The sequence below is a fragment of the Amblyomma mixtum genome, chromosome 5 (genome assembly GCF_055824585.1).
Source record: "Amblyomma mixtum isolate Tamu chromosome 5, ASM5582458v1, whole genome shotgun sequence".
Lineage (NCBI taxonomy): Eukaryota > Metazoa > Arthropoda > Arachnida > Ixodida > Ixodidae > Amblyomma > Amblyomma mixtum.
The window spans coordinates 56,282,738-56,306,911 of record NC_143016.1 but is presented as its reverse complement, the minus strand read 5'-3'; the positions used below and the strand labels follow the sequence as shown (position 1 = coordinate 56,306,911).

Genomic DNA, 24,174 nt, shown 5'->3' with positions numbered 1-24,174 from the left:
ACTTCGTACGTCATCTAATGCCGGTTTTCTGTGCATGGTGCATTCTGTAGCAAGTGGCTGAAGTGACGCTGTGTCCAAATTTTTAGCCCTTTTGTGATTATACGAAGTCGGCCGTTTAGGCGGCCGGTGCCGAAAATTGTTTGTTAAAGTCTTCTTGCTTCTCTGCAATGGGAGAAGAACGAGATCTCGACAAAGGTGAGTAGCTGGCGCTCTCATTGCCTAAGCCTACTGAGCTTACGCGCTTGGAATTCTACCGCTGCATTAGACGCTGGTTGTATTGTTGCTTGCTGTTTTAAGTCACCCTCATTGCGCATAATTTTAACGCCCGAATTAGGAACCTTACAAACGAGTCTTTCAGGTAAATCTTTACCCACCTCCCCCCGCTGCAGCCAGGTGTAGGGTCTCCCGCGGTGTGCGCGCGGTGTTTTCCTACTCGGTGTGAGAGAGCAAAAAATCCTTTTAGCCAGTGATTTTGCGCTTTTACCTTTTGGAGTGTCTCGTCGCAGACGTCTTCTCTGTTTCGATGGCCATGCGCGTTTTAAATTGCAAGCTTAGTCGAGTGGCTCAATGTTCGACGGTAGTACTTCCCCCAGATCCCCACTTACGATTTAGTAGCAGTTGTATTCGAGTGTTCAGTAAACGCGTGGCACACAGCTAAATATAATACATAGAACTTTGGCATCTGAAGTGCCTCAGCCCATCCCAGCGCAACACGGCGCTTTCATTCACTGCCGTATGTAGTCCGTGCTTTGATCGTGGCGGAATATTGCAGTTTTTTGTGTATGTTTTTAGTCACAGCTTGTGCACGGCAGGTCCACATTCACCAATGCAGGCCGACACTTCGAAGTAAACATCTCTAACCCCTCACTTTACACATTGAGCGATAGAACCGAAGATTCAAGAGACATGGATGCAGTAGAATAATTGTTTTTTGCGGTTGTTATTGACGTTATGTTATGGTTCTAAAGTGAGGTAACAGAGGAGTCGACTTCTGGGCCAGTCCGATGTTGCAGCAGTTTCTTTCCATGATCTGGATTGAGGTTAAATCTTTCATATGTTGTTTCACTGACACTGATGCATTTCTTCTCGCATAAAATCGGTCAAGGTGTTCGCCTCTGTGACATCACGTTAATTCAGAATGACCTGAATATTTGCCTGGCCTTTGAGAGGGGATGGAGGGAAAACTGCTGAGATTACATGCAAAGTGGGAAGGCATCAGGCCTGTTACTATCTGCTGTCGCTTGTTCTCGCTGTCTTAACAATCCTGTGTGTATGGTCTGCCCAACGAAGTCATAGGCAGAAACGTCATGTGTTCAGCTCTTTCTGACCTGGATCGTATGCACCGTATTGCTGTAGGTATTCAACACAGACATCTGCTGAGTCTACATGTCATTGAGCTAGAAGTCTCTCGTAACTGCAGCCAGTGCTTTTGCAGTCATTTGGCCAAGTGTACAAACTAAGCACTGCAGTGAACTGAGCAGTGTGATGTCCTCATGGTGCCATGAGGATATGACATTTCTTGCTTTCATGATGCAGCAGATGAGTTAGATCAGAAATCTCGTTCTCATCTGCTGTGTTTGGGTGCTGATTTCAAAAATTTTAGCTTATTTTATTGGAAGCTGCAATTCATAGAGCATAACAGCAAGGTGGGTTCACATGGTCAAGTTTTGGATGGCACTCCATGTGTCTCTTGGGTGTACGCAACTGCATTGCCGCCGTTATTATTAATTCGAAAGCATTAGTTGACTCATCAACACGAAATCCCAGCGTCGCCCACAAAGTGGCGCTGCAAAACTCTCTATTGATCTACATGGTGTGACATTATCAAAGGCGAGATAATATGAACTGTTAACCGGTAATAGTTAGTACTAGTACTTACAACTGCACCAACTATAAAGAAATAGAATAGAATTGATAAAGAATGCTTTTGAATGTTGTGAGATGACTCCAACCACGACTGAGGCTGTTGCTATTCAGACATTGCATAGCGTCACTCCCTGTATATATGTACTCCTAGAATGACTCATCAGCTTGACGAGCAGTGTGGTTTTGAATCAAAGATTTTGGTTCCCCAAATTGTCACAAGTAAGGGGCTGGTTGCATTCGAATTTGTTTGAGATGTTGCACGTGTAACGGCCTTTATTGACAGTTGTGAAGGCCGGTTAGAGCGAGCAAGGACAGGTCCGGACCCGGAACAGTTCACGTTCTCGTCTCGCGCCGCGCGTCGGCTCTACTGCTTCAGCTGCCGATCATCGTCTTCTCGTCTCGCGCCTCGCCTCGGTTCTGCTGCTCTGACTGCTGATGATCTTCCTCTTTACATTTGGACCCGGAGCGTGAACTGTTCCGGGTCCGGACCTGTCCTTGCTCGCTCTAACCGGCCTTCACAACTGTCAATAAAGGCCGTTACACACGGAATTGCTAGTTGCAGTGTGAGTCTGCCACCAAACGGAAGTCGAACTGTGGTCCAACAAATGCAAGTGTCTCTGTGGGAGCGGGTCAGCTCGTTGGTGGACACAAATCAATACTGTCACATAGTCACACGTAATCAGTGATCAAGTGTCCCCCTAAATTTTTTCATTTTCCCATACACTTACATAACCAGCTGTGCAGTAGAAGGAATGTTTTTTAGACCGTTTATTTATTCATTTATTTTTTCCGGTTTACATATGTAATTTTCAGTCTTGCAAAAGAAGGACAAGGTAACGATGGTCTTGGAGGTGCCCATAATGTTTGAGCAGTCAGGGTTGGTGAGCTTACTGGAGCCACACAGAAAAAGGAATTTCTTCATAGCGTAGGCATGCTGACTTAAATTGAATCTTGAATTGAAAGTTACAATCTGCACTTATGTCTTTGACTTCCTTAGGCATCTCTCATTTTAAGTTTAGTGAGATTTTTTTTATGACATAAGTGGCCCTTTATTTTTGATAGTGTGTGCATTCTGTTCTGGCTATACATGCGAGCTTTGGTAAAAATCAGTGTATTGTGTGAAGATAAAACTAAAATAGTGTTATTGTTTGCCATATTGTTGTCTTGTAATTCTGACATCTATATTGTCAGATAGGATAACCAATTCCGCAGTCCAGAAAATGCAGTTATCCTAAGTCCTCCCTCTTGTCCAAAAGAAAGTTGTCCAAGTATTCACAGCTTAAAGCCCAGTTTTTGTTTTATGTGCTTTGCAATGCCGCCTGCTTTCTTGCTCGCTTACTTACTAACTATAACCATTAGTGCCTTAGGCTAGTACGGAGTATCTTCACCTGTCTTCTGTCCACTCAGCATGAAAACAAAACCTGTGCTCAGGCATTACACTATAGTTTTTGTCATCCTTGCACTTCTGATCTTTTGCAGCTGCAATAATAATAAAGATGTGGAGGTTCAGTCAGGCAGTCTTGTCCAACTGTTCGCGACCTCATGGAATAAAACCTGCCTGGCTACGCTCTCAACTGTCACTCAAAACTTGCTCAGGCTTATGTTGCTCAGGCATGGCACTCTCAGTTCATCTAGGCCCCATTTTTCTTCGTCTCCTTTTGCCTTCTGTCTTTTGCAACATTGGGGCCTTTGCTGATTAATTCTGGGCTGTCATGTGGCTAAAGTATTGGAGTTTGTTTTAGGACTTAACCTTCCAAGAAACAGTCTGGGGTTGGTTTTCGTTAGGATTGACTGATTTGGTCTCCTTGCAATTCAAGGGACTGTCAAGATTGCCTTTTCCAGAGCCACATTAGTCTCTCAGCCTTCCTTATAGTCCAGCGATCACAGCCACACCTTACAAGTAAGGGGTGGACTTTCCAGTTTTTAGTTTCGAAAATTAAGCTGACTTTGCCTCGTTCTCATTTCAGAACAGTTTTTTTTTTTCTTTCCTTGCAAGTATTTTCTTGGAACAAATTGCCTTTTTTTTTTTTCGGTGATATGTGCCACTCTTGTGTGGTCAAAAGTCTCCTGGAATTTCTCACCTTTTAGTCGGCTCAATCATTTGATTTACCAGCAATGAGTGCAAAAATTGTTGTACTTAGTACTTGTAGAAATCCATTGCCATTAGAAAAGGAACGGAAAGAACCCTAAGACAAAGACGCAAGTGGAAGTTGGCTTCTAAAAGCTGCGTTGTCGGGATAACGTTGGGTTTCTGCACTAGGTGGAACGAGACTTCTGGCCTCACGTGGTCCGCGTGTTGACAACAGTGATGGAACTGCCGCTTAACCATCGAGGTAGCCAGAACATGACACTCTTTCATGGTGCTTTTGCATGGCTTCACATCCTTGTCCTTATATGTAGTGGAGGAGCCTACTTAACTCATTAGTTGCCCTAAGTAGGCGATGGCAGTTAATAAGCACAATGTATAGCACATTTTATTCACGATTTACAGATGAACCAAAGCGGTCACCATCATACAAAGCGATCAGGAATGTTAAGCCAGAGCTCGCTCTGCACGAAACCCTGTCAACCTGGCTGACCTAACTAGTGCAAAGCTTAGTGGTTCCTCGTTCTTTCGACTGACGACTGCACAAAGCTTGACCTTGTCTGCTCTCTCCCTCACTCCATCAAGAGCAGAGTCGAGTCTGCCCTTCTGGCGCCAAAAAGGCACCTTGCCAGGAGCACGCCAGTGCCCAAGAGGTTGTTTACTCGAAAGCACCACATGTATTTCACGATGCTGTTTATGCACAGTTACAGCACAAGCCACACACTCAGAAGGACATCGGCAGCCGAACAAGAGCTGACATGCAATCTGCGGCTGTCTGCACTCGCTTCTTTACTGTCAGTCTGTGGAAAGCTGCCACATTTCACGCCCCTCTCCAAACCTGAGGAGCCCGCAGGTCTGCTTTGCCTTGCGGGAAGGAAGCGTCCTTTCAAGGCCTTTGCTTCGCATTTGGCTGACTGCCATTCCTGCTCTTTACGGTGTTTTCAAACAAACCCATTTGAATGGCTTGGTGCTGTGTGGGGGGTAGGAGAGCTGCACGACCAGCTTTAACAAAATAGCTAAAGAATGCACTGAGCTTCTGGTGTCTGGGAGTTGGCTGGGCTGCTTTATGGCCTTCTGTGCAACAGCCTGCCAGCTTGACTACTGGAGCCTGCCGGTTTGCGGAGGCATTTAAAGTAGTAGAGTAATACCTCTAAACGCACAACTGCGCTACTTAATCTGTTAATTTTCTCCGTTTTCTGAATGTAACTCCTATTCCATATAACTTCGTATTAAAAAGTACTGTCCTTTTAATTTGGCGTATTTTTTTTTGTTTAAGTCAGTGTCCAACCCCTAATTACAAGTATGCAAAATCCATAGCTTTGACTATGTGAACCTTTGTTGATAATATAATAGTATCACTGCTTCCTAGCGTGCTGTGCTTATTTGACACCTTTTCTTCCTGAGCAACGAGCACATTTTGATTTTATGGCTGCAGTCACCATCTCCTGTTATTTTTTATCCCAAGAATATAATGTCAGACACTGCTGCCGCTTCCCGTTCCGTAGCTATGGAGTGATGTGGGTCAGTTGACATCGTAGCCGGAAATCATATTCATTATTAGCATGTTAGAGTCTTGCAATGTGTTAATATACAGGAGGTCAAGCTTTTGCACTCTTCTTTCACCCTCATCAGTAGACTGTTCAAATTTTTCTGCCATCGTAGTGGTATTGTATGTTGTAAGGTGAATAGTGTATAATTAACAGTTGGTTCTTGTAATGAAATAAGGAGCCCTTCAGCAGCTTTTGCGTGATTCACCCTTCCATAGTTTGACATATGCCATTCTAGGTCTTGCTTTGGTGGGGTGCATTCTTTTTACAAGAAGGAAGGGTTTAGTTTTTTTTTTAATTCCAAGTGGTGGAATAGGAGGAAAAGAGCCTGCTGCCCTTTGCGGCATGTTTTGGAAAGAAGTGTGTGGGTCTACTCTGTAGCTGAGTTACAACTAATGGTCACAATCTTGAGTTTATGCATTGCCGCAGTGTTGTCAGTGTTGTCTTGCATAGCACTCGGAAAGCTTTTCAAGACACTGTTCTTCAATAGCTGCTGTTTCATCACAGGCTTCTCTCCAAATCCCCTCTGGAGGGTGTACCAAACTTAGCTTGTGCTGCATCATGTGTTAGGCTCTTGAGGCTCAGTCAGGCACGGGTCATATTTCGTTATTATATATTTAACTGCAGCTAAAGCTCCAGATGCTTGAAATTTATCTATAAAGCTCACCGCTGTGCTGTGCCTTGTAGCCCACGGTGTCGCTTTAGTATGTGAAAAGCTGTTAACTTGTGATATTTTTTTTTTCAGCGAAGCATTCATGCATGTGCTTGCTTCTTGTGTAAGAAAAACGACCGGGAGTGACATTTTATGTTTAGCACACTATCAGGGCAATCTCTTAGCAGCAACCTAAGCCAGAAAGATTGCAAGGGATTGGAAAAAACAAAAAGAGCAGACAGCATCGTTTCAGGGTTGTTTAAAGAGCCTGCACTGATGGTACACCATGAGCACAGTTTTGCATTCAGCAAGCGTGGCAAAGTAGTCAAGTATAAGAGTATCATGGCCTCAAGCATGTTGAGGGCCGCTGCTTCTGTCTCTCTCTCTCTATTTTCTTTTTTCTTTTGTGGTGAATTGCAGATGCATAGGAGGCTTTTGTTTGCTCTCTCTCAGACAAGGACCGTAGACGGCGGCGGAGTCGGTCTCGTTCTCGGAGTCGTGAGCGGAGGCGCCGTTCCAGGTCCAGGGAGACAAGGAGAAGGAGGTGCTTTATTTCGTTGTTTTCCATCTCGAGTTTATGTGCAGTTATAGTAATGACACCTCTGTGAAACAACTTTCTGTGCACCCTTCCACTGTAGAGCTGATTACTCATGCATGCGTTCTTCTGAAGAGCATAGAGCCAAGCCATTTAACCACAGAAGTACTTGTATTTGGCCGTGTTGGTTCATAACTTTTCAGGAGGACACAGAGGCGCAATAAAAGACACGGACATAGAAGCGCTCGTCCCTGTCCACTTCTATGTCCGTGTCTTTTATTGCGCCCCTGTGTCCTCCATTTAACCACTACTCTGTTTATACTGAACCTGGAAGGTGGGTCACTAACCATTGTGATACGATATTCTACTTCAGACAGAGTTGAAGACCTCGGTCTTACTTAGTCAAGGGCTTGCTTGTGGTCAATCTGTTTGCACTGTTACATGAATATAAAGATGGCATTTCATTCTTCCGCAGGTGTAATTTTGTGCTTCGCTTTCTTTGCAGCCGCAGCCGTAGTCGGGACAGGGCTGCAGCAGGCGGAGCCAAGAAGTCTCGCAGAAGGAAGCCATCCATCTACTGGGATGTGCCACCTCCTGGGTTTGAGCACATCACTCCTCTCCAGTACAAGGCAATGCAAGGTGGGCTGTTGAGAATGCTTTGATGTAGGGTGCTTTGCACTTGCAAACGTTTTCAGCTAGGGTATTTGTCTGACAAGTGCATTTATTGGGAGTCGCTGCTAGGGCTCTCATAACTAAAAGCCGTTTGTGTAGTGCTGTCAGTTTTACTTGTGCTAAGTATTGTTTGCACACTCAAACAGTTAAAGTAGCGTGTGCACATGTTTAGTAACATGTGCGCATGTTTAGTAACATGTGCACATGTTTAGTAGCATGTGCACATGTTTAGGTACTTTTGAGATGTATGGAGGGTGGTGCGTAATACCCTTGTCACTTCAGCAAATTTGAATGTCATTCGTTACATCGAATGTCATTTGGTCACTTTTGGCGGCGCACTGTAAAAAATAATGTAATTTGCAAAAGATATCAGTGCTTACGAAATTGTTTGAAATTGTTGTGTAGTATTTCAAAAGGGGGGAGGACATTTCTGTATGATATTATAGGCTTTAAATTATATTCCAAGCCATTCTGCAGCATTTTAGCCATCAAAAGCCAAGCCAAGTGCAAAGTCAGCCATAAATCTGATAAATGTAAACAAGCAGAATGGCTGGCACTGCGGAGTGCGGAAACGCAAAGCATGGAAATAACTCCCAAAAGGTGAAGCGCTCAGTTACAGCTTGAAGTACTTCCGAGCTAAACGTTGCACGGAATGCCAACCAACGAGAAACACTAAACCCAAAATGGGCAACATGAGCGGGAACGGCCCTGCTTCATGCTCAGCCGCTACTGTTGGCTGCTGCTGAGACCGAGAGTAATAGCTAACCATGACAACATCTACTGCGAATAGTTTCACACCAAAATTAATATTTTTTTTGCTTTGTTTGTTTTTGCTGCGTGTCTGGTGTCCAGAGTAGACATTCAGTTCAAGATCAATTGCGAATGAGTTCCCCAAACTCATTTGAACCTAATGACATTAAATGTCCCTGTGTAGCAGCCGACTAATGACATTACATGCTAATCCAATTCGATTCGAAGTACATCAAATGTGCTAGTGTGACAGGGGTATAAGATGCATGGCATAAAACTTTGGAAAAATTGATGGCCCATCTGTCATGTCTTGTTGCCTTCTAATGGGTGTGACAGGTGCTGGCTTTGGGCTTACCTTATGTCATAGGGATGACCACCATAGGTCTTTTTTTCAGAGAGCGCTTGAGCACTTAGTACCATCAGTGCATATTAATAGGTGGAGTATTGATGTTGGCAGTGTCGGGTGGTATTGGTTCATTTGCGCTGCAAATCCATTATTTTAATTGCTGACGAAATGCAGAGGCTTTGCCTTAAACCAAAGATACATCGAGCATTTTGAGATCTTCCAGAGGGGAAGGTGACTTTTTGGTGCCAGGATTCGTGTGTATGACCCGCACGGCTGGTGTCTTGTGCTGCTGCAGCGTCTGGACAGATTCCGGCCACTATGCTGGCAGCTACGGGCGCCATAGCCACAGTGGGCGGGACTACCACGACCATAGGAAGCCTTGGCGGGGGAGGGGGCCCCGGCCCAGGACCCATTGCACAAGCCATCGTCCAGCCACCAGCCGCAGTACCCATTGTGGGGGGCACCATCACACGCCAGGCTCGCCGTCTCTACGTGGGGAACATACCCTTCGGCTGCTCTGAGGCAAGTGCTCCTCCCTCGCGACGACACATTTCACTGTTCGGGTTGTGGCACAAATGTAATATCACTTAGTGGGGACGGGCAGGCGGACCAGAAGCGAGACCAGCAGGCTTGCGAAAGACCCGGAACTGTTTATTTGGGCAAGCCCTTCAATAAAAGAAGCTGGATGGCGGTGATGGGTACATGTGTAGTCGATGATTATCAAACTAGCCAAGTTTGTTGGCTGTGCTCAGTTGAAGCAGGAGCATAGAAAATTCTTGTAAATGGGTGCACGTCTTCCTAAAAAGTCTCGAAAGGAGCTTTGTGAGCAACCTTCGTAGCATCGAACAGACATTGCGAGCGAAAGAATGAAAAGGCGATGCAATTGTAGTGGTGAACAAAATAAACTGATCAAAATTTAGCGCCACAAAAAATGCAATAGGGTGGTCGTTCTTCAGTGCCTGCTTCTGGTAATAATGTATAGACGTATTGTAATGCCCAGAACAGTTATCATTTTGATGCAGACATAATTTTGCATTGATAGCATGGGCTGCAACAGTGGTCAGCCCGGATCGGATCAGACAAGCACATTGCAGCAGGGCAGGCACATTGACTTGCAGGTTTTGATTTTGTTTCTCGGTCAAAAGGCAGAATTTTGTTTCACTTCCTGAGAAAAGAAAAAAATAAGTGAAATTGCTTGCAGTGTTCTGTCGGGCCGCAGCTCTCTTACACATGAGCTGCTGACCAGGAAGTGAAAGTTCCTGCTTGTAGCGGCATCCATTGTCGCATTATTTAGCTGTAGCATCATTTGACTCTACACTAGGGGCTCTAGTTTTGACACTAAGGTAGTCACAAATTACCAGCTAGCCCGAGCTTCTGCTTAGTTGAAGGATCTTTTTCTTGCACTAGCTTTTTTGAGGCTAATTTAATTGACAACCTTGCCATCATTTTTTTTTTCTATTTTTCACGCATTTTGTTGCGTGTGTGTGTGTTTTTTTTTTTTTTGCAGTTGAGTAACATACAATTTTTTTTCCCCCTTTCAGGAGGAAATGATGGACTACTTCAATGCCCAGATGCATGCCTGTGGTTTCTCCCAGGCACCAGGCAATCCTGTGCTAGCATGCCAAATCAACCTGGACAAAAACTTTGCATTTCTAGAGGTAAGCACTGGCATGGTAGTTCATTGATTGGTCCCCTGTTCTTGACTTTCTCTGGCAGTGAAGGCTTAAAATATGGGGCCATGGCTACTTTTAACACCGACACATGCTTTTACAGAGCAGGAGAGGGAGACCTTATTTTCATCTATGTGTTTGTTTGGCCCTCGTGGATGCATGAATGCTGGGGACACTGAATGTTCCTCATGACAACTTCGCTTGTACTGTGATTGAAACATAGTGATGACATTTGGAAGGAGGCTTCACGTTGCAAGGATTTGGGGGAAACTCGTTGTGGACCAAGGCATTATGCTGTCCCAAGTTCTCCAATACCGTATTTACTCGCGTAATGAACCCACCTTTTTTCCACATAGATTGACATAAATTTAGGTTGGGTTCATTACGCGGGAAAAAATTTTTCGAAATTTTTGAGAAGGTCGAAATTTCATGTCACATTGAGGAAAATCGCGGTCACAACCTTACCTTTATAGTACAAACACGTACGCGATGAATGTGAATAAAAATACATTTTTATTCACAAGCCTCTGGCTACTTAAGACCTCACTCGGTCTCGCTATCTGAGTCACTTCGACTAATGTCGCTTGCCACATCGTCAGCATCGGCGTCGGCCCACAGTGCGTCGTCTTCAGTGCCGTCAAGGCTGTTGGAGATGCCGGTCTTTTTGAAGCTGTGGATGATGACCTCAGTGGATATCATGCTCCACGCTTCTAGGACCCATCGGCACAGCATGTCGATGGTGGGCCTCCTGATCTTGCCTGCGGGAGTAAGGTCGTGGTTCCCCGCGGCCATCCACTCAGCATAGAGCCGCCGCACGTTGTCCTTGAAGGGCTTATTCACTGACACATCAAGGGGCTGCAGCAGTGATGTAAGGCCACCTGGGATGACAGCGAGGTCCGTGCGCAACTCGGTCATTCGGCGGCGGACATTTTTTTCGAGATGGCCGCGGAAGCTGTCGAGAACAAGCAGCGATGGCAGAAGAAGTGCTCCGGGCCGCCGTCCCCAGACTGTTTTCAACCAGTCGGACATCAGGTCAGCCGACATCCACCCCTTCTCATGTGCGCGAACGTGGATACCAGCCGGAAGAGCTCCCTTTGGCAGAGTTTTTCTCTTGAAGATAACGAACGGAGGCAGCTTCCTGCCGTCCGCTGTTATCGCCAACATCACTGTACACCGCTGCTTCTCAGCGCCCGTCGTCTTCACCAGCACACTTTTAGAACCTTTGGTATCGACCGTGCTGTTTCTTGGCATGTCGAAGCATATAGGCGTCTGGTCCGCGTTCCCGATCTGCGAGAGCAGAAACTTTTTCTCCTCACGGACACGAATAACAAAGCGGTGGAAATCACGCACTTTGTCGTCGCAATCCGCCGGCAGCCGTTGGCATAACGTTGTGCGCCTTCTGAGGCACAGCCCGTTCCGTCGCATGAAACGCGTCGTCCAGCCAAAACTGGCCTTAAATTCATTTGCGGGAATGCCATGGCCTCTTGCAGTGGCCCGAGCGTGATTCTGTATGAGCTCATGGGACACGGCACACCCTTCATTGCGGAGCCTCTTGACATAATTCAAGACTTCTTCTTCCACGCGAGGAAACTTGCCCTGCTTCGGCCCTCGAAAGGCGCGGCGATCTTTCTTCGTCGCTCTCAGTTCGTCCTGCTGGTTCCTCCAGTAGCGCACACGCACGGGGTCCACACTGAAATGCCGTCCAGCCGCACGGTTTCCATGCTCTAAGGCATGCTCCACAACCTTGAGTTTGAAAGCTGCCGTGTAACTAGCGTAACGCCCCATCACACAACGCACAGCACGCACGAAATAACGCCAAGGCCGTAGCGCGCACTCAACTCCAACAGCAACAAAGCGAAGTGCTAGCGAAATGGCGACCAGCGCCGTTGAAGTGCGTTTGTCTTTACTTCGCACTGCCGCCGCCGCGCAGGCATGGCGCTATAAGCAGAGGTTTCGTTTTCGATTTCATGGAAGCCACTCGGCAACGTGCACGATCATCATCATCGCTATAAGAAAACGATGAATTAGAAAAGTTTGACAAACTGGGTCTTGAAATACAAAGAAAAAATAATAGCGTAAATAGAATAGCGTAATGGAAGCTGCGTCACCCCATTTCAAAGACGATGCTCCAGTAAATCCCTTTTGCGCATCCGCCAACGAAGCACGCAGTCGATGCCCGCGTTGTTCGTGTCGCCGGTGCTCAGCATCATTCGCTTCAAAAGATGCTTATCACGGTGCGATCTGACAATTTTATGGTCGTCGACAGCGCCGGTCATTTCCGCCAAGATAACTCGAAGATGCACACACACGACGCATGGACCCCCAGGGCGGGTGCGCGTTATTTCGGCGACGGAAAAAAAAAAAATTCATTTCTCGTCTAAGAAAGTGGGGGGTGGGTTCATTACGCGAGTGGGTTCATTACGCGAGTGGGTTCATTACGCGAGTAAATACGGTACACAGTCTGTAACTATTGTGGGGCTTGGCCTTGTACGACAGAAACATTGGGAACTCCTAAATAACCTTGGGGATTATTGTGCTGGATCCTAGAAAAGCTGGAGCTCCTATTTACATTATTAGCATGCTTAGCATTAGCGTACATTGGCATTGCATGTTGCAAGGTCTGTCGTACAGAGCCTTTGATATTTGCAAGGCACCGTACATGGTGTTTTACACATCATTTCCGAGCCAATGCAGCTACAGCAGTAGGGTATAATCTGATGGGCGCATGTGGAAGGGCTAGAAAGTTTTCTCTGTCCAAGATGTGTGACAACAGTGCGTGGCAAGAGCCTCACAACTGCTCCTGTGCAGAGCATTAATGGTGACGGATGGGATGAATGTGGCCTCCTCTAACCAGGGGTCAGCCCTTGTAAAATTTACTGCGTGGTGAATATCATATGCTAGTTGGCAGCAAAATATGATGGCTACCTGGAGTCTTTATAGTGTGCATCAAAATCTCTGCCTGAGCCACTCTCCGAGCCTTATCCAGCGGGTCGTGAAACACTGGTTAACCGCTCATCTGACTTGCGAGACGGAATGCAAGAAAACCTGTGCTGATCACAACTGCCGTAACCAACCATTGAAGGGAGAAAGCAATGAAAAAAAGCACACTTACTTGCAAGTTCCAAGACCAAGATTGGCTTGTCCCAACTGCTGCACAAAATAATCATGTACAGCCATGCAGAGCTACCAACTTGCTGGTGGCCTTGCATATCAGAATCGTCATTCATTCATGCTGAGCTCATGTAGCAGGCTCCACGGAACCCTTCGGTTACTTGGAGCGTATTTTGGATTCCTTGAGCACGTAAATCTGTGCATGCCTTGACCCCGCCTTACCTTTTCCCATTTTATTTTGGGTCTGATCATGCCATAAAAATTGCCTCTAGCAGTCTGTACCACTGTGCAGCTGGGGTTCTCAATATTTGTAGCCTCTGGGAACCCCACCGGCTTTGAAAAGATTGCGGGTAACCCCACGTTTTGGCTTCCATCCCTTCCTGCCTAACATGCGTGAAAAAAGGAGCATGCAGACACATGGCCACTGAAGAAATGCCCATATTCAATTACTAATGACTGGCTGTACAGTGGAACAGTGTGCAATGAACAATTACTTTGTGATTAGCCCTGAATTAAAGTGCGTAACTGAAAGGTTGGGGTTGAGCGATGCGTGGATCTGGGTGTTCTGAAGGTACCATAGGGTTCCGCGGAAGCGTTCTATTTTTTTAGACTTAGTAGGGATGGGTACAGGGTATTTGAATACAACCACAGTATCAGCTAACATGGTTAAGCAGTTGACCTCTGTATGATTGTGTGCTGCATCGCACATGTGCCAATGTAACAGTGACTCTAAAGAATATTTTCTTTGTTTCTCTCACCTCGTTCAGTTCCGATCGATTGACGAAACAACCCAGGCTATGGCATTTGATGGAATCAACTTCAAGGGCCAAAGCTTGAAGATCAGACGGCCACATGATTACCAGCCCATGCCTGGCATGTCTGAGACGCCTTCCGTGGCCGTCCCAGGTGAGCAGCTTCTCTCTGTCTGCAGCACTGAGCTGTGCCACCTGTCTCTCTCTCTTTCTCTCTCTTTTGTCTTGAGCTGCATCTCCGGCCACCCGGCCATCCTTCCTTCTAGTAAAAGCACTACTCTGGGGTAGATCATAGCGTTGTCAGATGCAGTAGCCTAGGGCTCTTGGGTTATGCACAGCAGACAGATGAGGTCGTATTGTTCGAATGTTATGGTTCGTCTATCTTTCACTAACAAAAGCACCTCTGCATTTTATTATTTATGGCATTCGAAAATCAGGAGTAACATAAGTCATTTTTATGCTGCATTCCATATGCAACCCTCTTCTGAAGTCTTGCATGGCTTTACAGTATTTTGGTTAGGCTTCAGTGACATACTAGACAAACAGAAGCACCACTGCAGTCACAAGTGCTGAGCTTGGAAGCCACGATGATTTTGCCCACATGTCTTGCTATTCGTTGAAATTGCTTAGCCTAGCTTGTTAAATGATGCCGCAACAAATTAGAAGAGTGTAAAACAAACACGCTCTTAGTACATATGACAGCAGTGCATTGTCTCAAGAATACTACGAAACCTTATTACGCATATGCTCTAATGCCACATAGCATAAGCTAATGCCAATTTGCAAATGCATGAATGGCTGTCTTGATACCTGGGGCAAAGCGCCGATGAAAGGCTATCCTTTATTTCATGGACTTCATAACTCAGATTATGCTTAAATTGATTGGCATGGATATCGGGGAGTGCTCAGTGTAAGTCTGTATACAGTCGCCGATCGATTTTTTGGACTCGGTGGGACCCGGAAAATGGTCCGAATAATCGAACAGTCCGAAAAATCCGTGAACTCAAAAAAATGAACTTTTCTGTGAAAAACTGGCTTTCAAAATTGCGAAAATTGCTGCTCCCTATGTTTCACCTACAAGCGATAATATTAGACACTATCAGAGTCATAGCCATGTTTTCTTCATATCCGCACCCTATCACATCGTGATACCAGATATTGCGACGCAGCCGTGGTCATGCCACGAATGAATGCACTCGCTGCGCGAAGCAAGAACAGTCAGTTTGCATGGGGCGATGGCATTCACGATGACTGAGAGGAAACCCATGGGTAACCCACGGGAAGGCGCAAGCGGAAGTGAGCGCCTCCGAATGCAGTCCCCCCCTCCCCCCTCTAATGCGCACCGCGGGTGGCGTCGTCCAAGCCGCGACGGACGCTGCACCTGTCCTGCTGTACCGTTTTCAATGCGATCGCGCGCCCTTTGTAGGCCATCTCGATGGCAATGGAGAGCATCTCATTATCTCGAATGGCAACAATGGAGAACAAATAGCCAAGCCAGTCTGATTGCTCCCGCCGAGCCGATTCTGTTAAAATCCAAGAAAAGGCGCCTTTCATGGAGGCGGAAAACAGGTTGGTTGTGCCAGCGATGCCTGTTCGTGTGTATATTAGGCCGAAATAACAAACTTTCAGTTGAAAAACGATCACCATAATATTGTTGCCGTCTATTTTAGTCCGAAAATTCGAACTTTTAGACTCCACAAAGTCCGAAATATCGGTCGTGAAAATGTACACGTTCCTATGAGGTGTGCGACGGTTCCTCAGCGAAGTCCGAAATATCGCGCTAGTCCGAATTAATGGAGTCCGAAATATCGGTCGGCTACTGTATTGTAAAAATTTAGTTTCATAGCTTGAATCTTAAACTACATGTTTCACTGCTCCTAACATTCATGCCAGTGACGGTAAAAAATCACGGTCAGTAGTAATGAAACTTGGACCTACTCGTACTTGTGCTGTTGTATTGCGTTGCCTGCTCTCTGTCCCGGGTGACCAACCAAGAGCTTGATGGGGAAGAATGATATACGCACTTTGTGGCAGCTGCAGTGGATGCTGCCATAGTTACAAAGCAGTATAAACTGGGAACACTGGCTGTGTCGGTAAGGTGAGGATGCTAATGATTTGGTGAGTTTCAGCTTTCTGCCACATTTTAGATCTGATTTTTCATTTATTACTGTCGTCAAGGCCAAGTGCATTAAGCGGTGTTTAAAAAAAACTCCTCATGGACAGAAACAAAAACCTCTGCAGACAAAGCAAGAATACAAGCTATAAGACTCGTAATGGTAGCGTTAGTAAATGGGCTTTCAAAATGTTATTGATCTTTGTTGGGGGATGAGCATCTCAAAAAGTTCTGTTCCTGTGGCGGGCTTGGAACGCAGCTTTCTGTTGTCACTCACTGGAGCTAGGCTTACATACATAAACTATGAAAAATTGTCTCTTGTATAATTGTTCTACCATAGTTTATAGTTACAACTTACTGTAGTTGTAAATATATTTTGCCACCTCATAAAATCATGGGCACCTGTTGAAGCAAAGAAGACAGCTTCCAGTGCCAGATTAACTAACACCAACTCTGTGCATGCATTTTCCTAGCTCTTGGTTTGCTCATTAACTCTTTCGTTACCACGGGACCATTTTTCATGTCTCAGACAAAAATTTTTTTTAGAAAAAGTGTGATATATAAAATTATATAAAATGCATAACAATAATAGAGATAGAATGCGCTTTATAATGAAATTTATTTGAACACATATTCTGCTTGAAATGCTGTGAAAAAAAAAATCAGTAAACACAACAAAAAATAAAAAAGAACTAGTTTTGTGTTTATATGACAATAACTTTCCAAACACTTGTACTAAAAAAATTCTAGAAATTACAAAACAATTCAAATTCTTTCTAAAACATGGCATTAAAGTTTTAAAATTATGACTTGAATAGTTTTCGAGCTAGAATTTTTTTTCTTTATGCCTCTTGAAAAGGCTCGTTTGAGAGTGCCCTTGATATGATTTTTACAGTCCAACAAAAAAAAATTGGAAGTGTAATGTTATGCACCAAACAAAAGCTTGGTAAGCGTGGTTTAAAAAATACAGATCAAAACTTATTTAATTTACATCAAAAATTGGAAAAAAATATAAAACACAGCAAAGTATAGGTGCGATATTGCGATATATAGTATGCGATAAGTATAGCTGCGATGTAGCTGCAGAATCGAAATCCGACATTACAACATCTTCGTTCGAGTCACTGCTGCTTGGAGGATCTTGAAAATCAGCTGCAGAGGCTGAAGAATCACGTGCAGCGGGACTCTTCCGAGCGCGCGAAGCGCCCGACCTCGACGCGACGCCATCCTCACCGCGTATTATGTCGCTATAAGCCTATGCTCCAAGGGCACTTCAAAAATGCTCGACCGGCGGGGAAATTACGAACTAGGCCGAAAATGGAACTAACCGTCAGAACAACAAACCAGATGCGCCCGCACAAGCGGACAGGAAAAAGAAAGCGAAACTATCAGGCCAACGTTCCGGGATCGGTTTGCGCAGTTACAGCGTTTGAATCAAAATCCGACAATGCAACATCGTCACCAGAGACTCTCCTACTCGTAGCATAGATAATAATTGCAGTCAACGCAGTAGAATTGCGCGCAGCAAGGTTTTTCCGAGCGTGCGCCGTCCGCTTCAAGGGCGTTTCAAAAATTTGCGCGCCGTGGGAAAATTGCACTCTACGCAGAAACCGAAACTGTAGTCTCCGAAGAACAACTTACATGGCGCCACATCACCGTAAAGACATCGCCGTAAAGGCTATAATGAGGAGCTTCGGTTCGCACAAACAGACCGGAACGAGGAATCTGAACGCACAGGCGAGCGTTCTGGGCTCTCGTTGCCCAGTTTGAGCTTTGAAACAATACCTGACGATACAGCATCGTCGTCAGGGTCCGTGCTAATCGGTACATCAAAAATATGTGGTGCAAACGCAGCAGAATTGAGTGGAACGGGGTTTTTTCGAGCGAGCACCATTCCCGATGATGACAGCTTGTTCAGAGCTCCCGACGCCGCACCCCCAACTTCAAGCGCGTCTCAAAAATTGACGCTCTTGGCAAAAATATAAACTAAACAGGAAGTCTAAGTTCAATGTGTGAACAACAAACCGAATGACTCAGCAAGTCCGTAGCGGCCGCGGTCGCGCTGCCGTAGCGCTTCGAATTTTTCTATCACCGGTGATCGAAGCACAGTGGCGTGGTAACGAAAGAGTTAATGAGTTTCCTGTGGCATTGTCGATGGTTAAGTCTTCCAAAGAAATTTGAGAAAATGCTGCTCAGAACAGTTGACGAGGAAGCGAGGGAAACCAACACAAATTGGAAACTTCACTTGTGTGCTAGATATGATCTTACAGCTCGGTGGCTGTTTTGGCTATGCAGGCATGTCACTTTTGTTTGCTGTAGCTTCGACATTGAAGGAAGGGAAGGCAAACTCATTATTATTTATGCCCCATCGGGTGCATGCATGCAGTAGAGAATGATGAGCATTACTGCAGAGAAGTGGGAATTGTTAATTATGACTCTGATGATTGGCACTTTGGTGGGTATGTAGTAAAATAAATGTGTATAACTGTGGGGAAAGTATTCTGGGCCAGTATGATATAACGATTCTGTAGTATTTTCATTCCATTATTGTTTTTCCCATCCTTTGTCATAAACTGAAATGATACCGCTGGTCTTGAGGCAGCAACGAAGAGGGGAGCACAGCTGTGATGTCCTTTAAGCTAATATAAATACAAAAATGAAGCGAAGTTGGTTTCAGGTTTGCTGTATTGTGCCAGTCCCAATGTCTTCGAACATTGCAGCCTTTTTCTTTACGTGGCTTTTTAGAAGTAAAATAATTTCCTTTAAGGCTGCCACCTTCTCTACAGTTTTAGTGCACGAGCATTAGCAAGATACCTGGGGAGGCAAGGAAAACGGACACATGGATGCAGCATCTGTGGAGCTGTGAACAAGGATGAGCTACCGTATTTACTCGCATAATGATCGCACCCCGAACTTGCCGCGGAAATTTGTCAACGATGTCGAGTCTAGCCGACGATGATCATACTTGCTTATCTGTCTGACAGATGGCACGTGCAGATTACCATCTTGCTCTGTCAGCATTGCAGCAGCAGCCGCCTGTTGGTTCACCTACGGTCACACGGGCAGTCTAAGTGCGGTTATGCTTAACCGCGGTTACCAAACTTTACTGCGGTTATCTCGAATCGCGGTTCGCCGTTGTCGCAAGTCTCGCCACCGTTCTGGGTTGCGGTGCAACGAAGTGACGCGGTGATCCGGCTAAGCTTCATTGTTCTCGTAAATAATAAGCCGTGGGATACGGGAAGGTCAAAAGTGAATCCTCCTTGAGGATTGCGGGCCTGTACCGAGTTGCTGGTAGGAGTAATAACTGCGATACAAGCTAGTTTTACGTTCGCAGCCGCGTAGCAGCTGCCGCTGTTGCAGCGCGAGTGACCCAATCTGCATGCATGCCAGCTCCGCTGCGAAGGCGTCGCTGAAATCGACCGTATATTTCTTTTAATATTAAACAATGAGGTTGTGAGTAAGGCAGCGCCATAAGTAGAACATTCATTATAGCGTTGGTCAGTTCAAAAGCGCCGTCCAGTGTGGCTTCGATACGAAACAAGTTAGGCCTAACGACAGAGCGCCGTCGTCCGCCGCTCTCGCGGGCAGCACCATTGCGGTAAGCGCGCGGAATCCAGTGCTCCAAGCGTTGCGAACGTGTCACCTAAGTACTACATGAGCGATGCGGCAGGGACCGCACATTTTTCAGCGTAACGGCGGTAAAATTCGTAGCTTGAGCACCACGGGACGTTGCTGTTGTACGCTGTTGCCGCGCTATCGGACGAGATCGAAGGCCGCATAAAAGCGCTGTCGCGCAGTGCTATACACACTGCCTATTTTGATGCGTTGCTCTTGGAACGTGATTTAATGCGAAGAAAGTACGTTCTTGAAGTGGGCCAGCTCTTGCGCTTTTCGCCGTACGTAACGACGTAAGCCGAGATCGGTTCGCGATAACTGCGTTTCGCGGGTAGCGCGCCCGTGTAATAAGGGTTGTCTGCCTGTGACTTGTTTGCGTTTTCGGTGCTCAAAAATTTTTTGTAAAAAATTTACCCTGCGTAATAATCGCACCCCTAAATTTGCGTCAATTTTTTTTTTTTTTAAAGTGCGATCATTATGCGAGTAAATACGGTATATAGCTGAGAGAGTGGTGCCTAATCCTTTCGAAAAGAAATCAGTTTTTCCAAGGAACTGTGTTACTATCCTGAGACAATATGAATGGCGAGCTATGCAGCACTGCATATGGTTTCGCTATCAGAAAGCTGTGCCTCCCCATCGCACACTTTTGACTAAATCAGACATAGAAACAGTTTTCCAGTGAGAAAGAGTAGCAGTGCAGGAAGGTTGGTGTAATGGGTGGGAAAAATGTGGTGGCACTGTGCAAGAATAAGAAGCAAATGTTAAAAATGTGTAAGGGTGGTCGATTTGGCAATGAAGTAGGATGCTGTAATACTGTTGGCCATAGCGAGTCAGCTGCAGCAACATGAAGTATTCTATTCACATTACTGAAGGGACCTTGGCATATGTCATGTTTGTGGGTACATAACGTTTTTTTTTTCTTACATATCAGCATAACAGCATGGAAAGTATAGTGTCTTAATGCAGTAAGGTGGTCAGATTCCTTGGAATATGGCAGTCGCGTCCATTCTTTCATGAACCAGGATTTTTTTTTTTTGTGTATTGTTAATTACTAAAAAATTCTATCTTGATTTGGGTGGTCCAGGAACAAAGCAGTGAGGTCTTCTCTGCCCTTTCTTCTTTTCCTCAGCATGTTTACTGCTTTAATTGCATGTTTAACATAAGCTGCAGGCATTCACAGTGTGTTGAATGCCTCGGAAATAGTGTTGGTAACCGGATTTTGTCGATGTGTTGCTCCATGAAAGCTTTATTGCACATTTTCATATTGAATTGTGTCAGTGTTAGGATTGTGCATGCTGTCGGTGTGTAATCAGGTAGCAGTGTGTCAGTAATGTGAGTTGTTTATGCAAGCCTCAGTGCCACAAGTCAGCACTTCAGAATCAGTGTTTTTAATTATCCTACATCTGAAATGGAGCCGCGATTATCTCAGTGTAGTAGGCTGTTAATGCAGATTGCTGTGAAATTGTTAGTCATGGCATCTCATTGTAGTTATAAGATGCTCTGAGTTATAGTAAGGTGCTGAATCAGCTTAGGACATACCGTAAAGAGCGGAATATAGGTCGGACCGGAGTATAGGTCGACCCCCCAACTAGCCAATTCTAAAAATGAAAAAAATCTTTTTCAATGGCAAAAGTACCGAAAGACACCCTTACCTTGAAACAAATGCGACTTGACCGGTTGCATAATAGTGACAGTATTTATTTTCATTTTAGATGCCGCTCGTATGTACACCCAGCCAATTCTTAAGGGGGGACATACCCTAAACAGTGAACTTTTGAACCACTTGCTCGATATCATTGAAACTTGGGGGGCTAGTTTAAATTATTGCTGGGACCACCTCTGCCAAATGTAATTATTCTAGAATAAGTATGAAGCATGTTATGCAACCTTTGTGCCAAGGATGACTATGCTTGCTTAGGAAAACTATTGTTTAAAATATAAGTGAATTTTTCCAATTTTCTGTGTTATGTGGCATTGGAAATGTCCAGAGCACACAACTGTGGAATTATTTTGCTTAGTTCTCCTATATTTTGAAAGAATGATACCACATAAAGAATGACAATGGATTTTCATTTTGCATCAATTTTTATAAACTCATTTTTTAGTGTGAAGAAAGGGAAAAAATAGACAAACTGAGCACACAGTTGTGTTCCTCATAAAATTTCGCTCCAGAAAACCTGCTACAATACCAATATTATCAAGTAATATTGAAATGATAGTTTTTCTAAGCTGACAGTTGACTGAAGAAAAAGATGAGAAAAATAGATTCACGTGATTGCAAATCGTCCCATTTTATTTTAAGCACTACAATGTTCAAGACAAGCCCCCAGCTGAATAATAAAATTTGGAAGAGGTGGTCACAGAAGTGACATTCGCAAGTTTCAATGAAATGAGCTAATTTTTTTAGTGTGAAGAAAGGGAAAAAATAGACAAACTGAGCACACAGTTGTGTTCCTCATAAAATTTCGCTCCAGAAAACCTGCTACAATACCAATATTATCAAGTAATATTGAAATGATAGTTTTTCTAAGCTGACAGTTGACTGAAGAAAAAGATGAGAAAAATAGATTCACGTGATTGCAAATCGTCCCATTTTATTTTAAGCACTACAATGTTCAAGACAAGCCCCCAGCTGAATAATAAAATTTGGAAGAGGTGGTCACAGAAGTGATATTCGCAAGTTTCAATGAAATGAGTTAGCGGTTAGAAGTTCACTCTTTAGGGTAGTGTCCCCCCTTAACACTATCGCACGACCATCGACCCGCGTGCTTGTCAGCGCCTTATTAATGGCGCTGAGCGGCAAAACAAGCGAGATACGCACATGTGTACTGTGGGGTTTATAAATGGGGGGGGGATAAATCCGTTCTCCCCGTTTAACCGCGGCTGACCGTTCAAAACCGCGCGGACCCCACCTCGTGGTCGCGAGCGCTCGCCAACCACGGCGGGCCTTGCTCTGCGGGAACAAAGGAACGACACACTGGCTGACACAAACGAGCCATTTATTGCTATAACAACAATAACGCCAGCTAGCAACAAAATACACTGAGGAATCGAGGACGTCCGACTCACCAGCACGGTTAAGAGCGAACGTTCGCCCACGCTAGGGCAAAGGGATAATAAGCTCCGAGGTCGGACTGGATGGGGTGGCGGGAGCAAGTTCCGACCACGAGACGCCCGTCGACGAAGAGCGGAGCCGCGAGCGAAACGTCCGCGCGCTATCCCGGTCCCAGGGAGAAGAGGGCCCGTCGCTCCCCGCGAGCGCGCAGCGCGCAGAAAAACGCTATCCGTGGCGCTGGTGTCGCTGCGACGCGAGCGTCCTTAAAGCCCCTCAATGAAACAAAAGTAGCGAAAAGCTTTGAACTTTCCGACTCTCCTCCTCTCCTGGCGCGCCGCAGGAGAATCGAGCCTCCCATTGGCCGAGGCGCCGTAGTCACGTGATAGCGCGCGCTTTTTGGCTCCGCTGCAGACGCCGGCGCCATTGCCGGGGCTGGGAGTCGCGCTTCGTTTTCTGTGCTCGTTTTTCAGTTGTCAGTAGTGTTTTTTCGGATGATTTGGTGTGAAACGCCAGCGGCTGCAGTCTTTCTTCGCACTAAATGCCGTTTGGCATGATTTTAAACAGACTCGTTCGCTAGCGGGTACGAAAGCCGTGCTGTTGCTCGCATTGCGCGGCGTGTCGGCTTGGCTGCAGTCGGGCTCGTTCGCACGCTGGTTCGCACGCTCGTTCGCATGTTGTTTGAGCCCCGCCGTTTACGTTGCTCGCTATGCAGGTCTAGGCTTGATGTTGCGCGCATTGCTTGCCGTATTTGTGTTGCTGCAGCTGGACTGCTGGCCTCACGAACTCGATACTAAAGGGGCGGTGCTCGCTGTTTGAGCCTACGCTGCTCATGCTGCTCGCGGTGCAGGTTTAGCTTTCATGTTGAACGCAGCGCTAGACGTACTTGTTTTGTTAGAGTTGCACTCCTTCGCTCACGAACTCGACACCAAAGGTGTGGTACTTGCTCTTGAAGCTCCTGCTGCTCATGCTGCTTGCGATTAAGGTCTAGCTTTCATGTTGCACGCATTGCTGAATGTATTTTTCAAGCAGGGCTCTAAGCCGAAATCGGGCGTTACTGTGCCTAGGCACATTAACGCACCTGTCGCTTGAATACTCGATACCTGCGTGGATAATACTTGAGAATGCAAGCAAGGACCTCTGTAAAACATAGTTTCAGACATTTTGGGTTTAGGCCGTCATCGCTGCCGCGTATTCCTGCGAAAATCACGCTGCGTGGAGCTATGTAACGTGGATAGGTGGTGTCAAATGAATCACTAGCGCATGGGCGCGCGCAATGATCCAGACCATTTCCAAAGTTCGACATTGGAAAAGCTCCTCATGGCCTTTAATGCGGAGTGGTGACGTGTTAACACTTGTGTATTCTTTTTTCAGTTACGAAAGGCCACGCTCTATATTTTTTTTCGT

The 24,174-nt window shown here is 45.6% G+C and overlaps 1 protein-coding gene across 1 annotated transcript in view; it reads left to right on the top strand.

Annotated features, from left to right (window-relative positions):
• Positions 1–24,174, top strand: part of U2af50 (U2 small nuclear riboprotein auxiliary factor 50) — a 40,316-nt gene continuing 16,142 nt past the window's right edge. The window contains exons 1-6 of the mRNA XM_089544568.1: positions 1–195; positions 6,605–6,695; positions 7,192–7,325; positions 8,750–8,976; positions 9,996–10,112; positions 14,003–14,141. Coding sequence (XP_089400694.1) covers positions 168–195; positions 6,605–6,695; positions 7,192–7,325; positions 8,750–8,976; positions 9,996–10,112; positions 14,003–14,141 — 736 coding nt within the window. The 5' untranslated portion in view covers positions 1–167. The remainder of the gene's footprint in view (positions 196–6,604; positions 6,696–7,191; positions 7,326–8,749; positions 8,977–9,995; positions 10,113–14,002; positions 14,142–24,174) is intronic.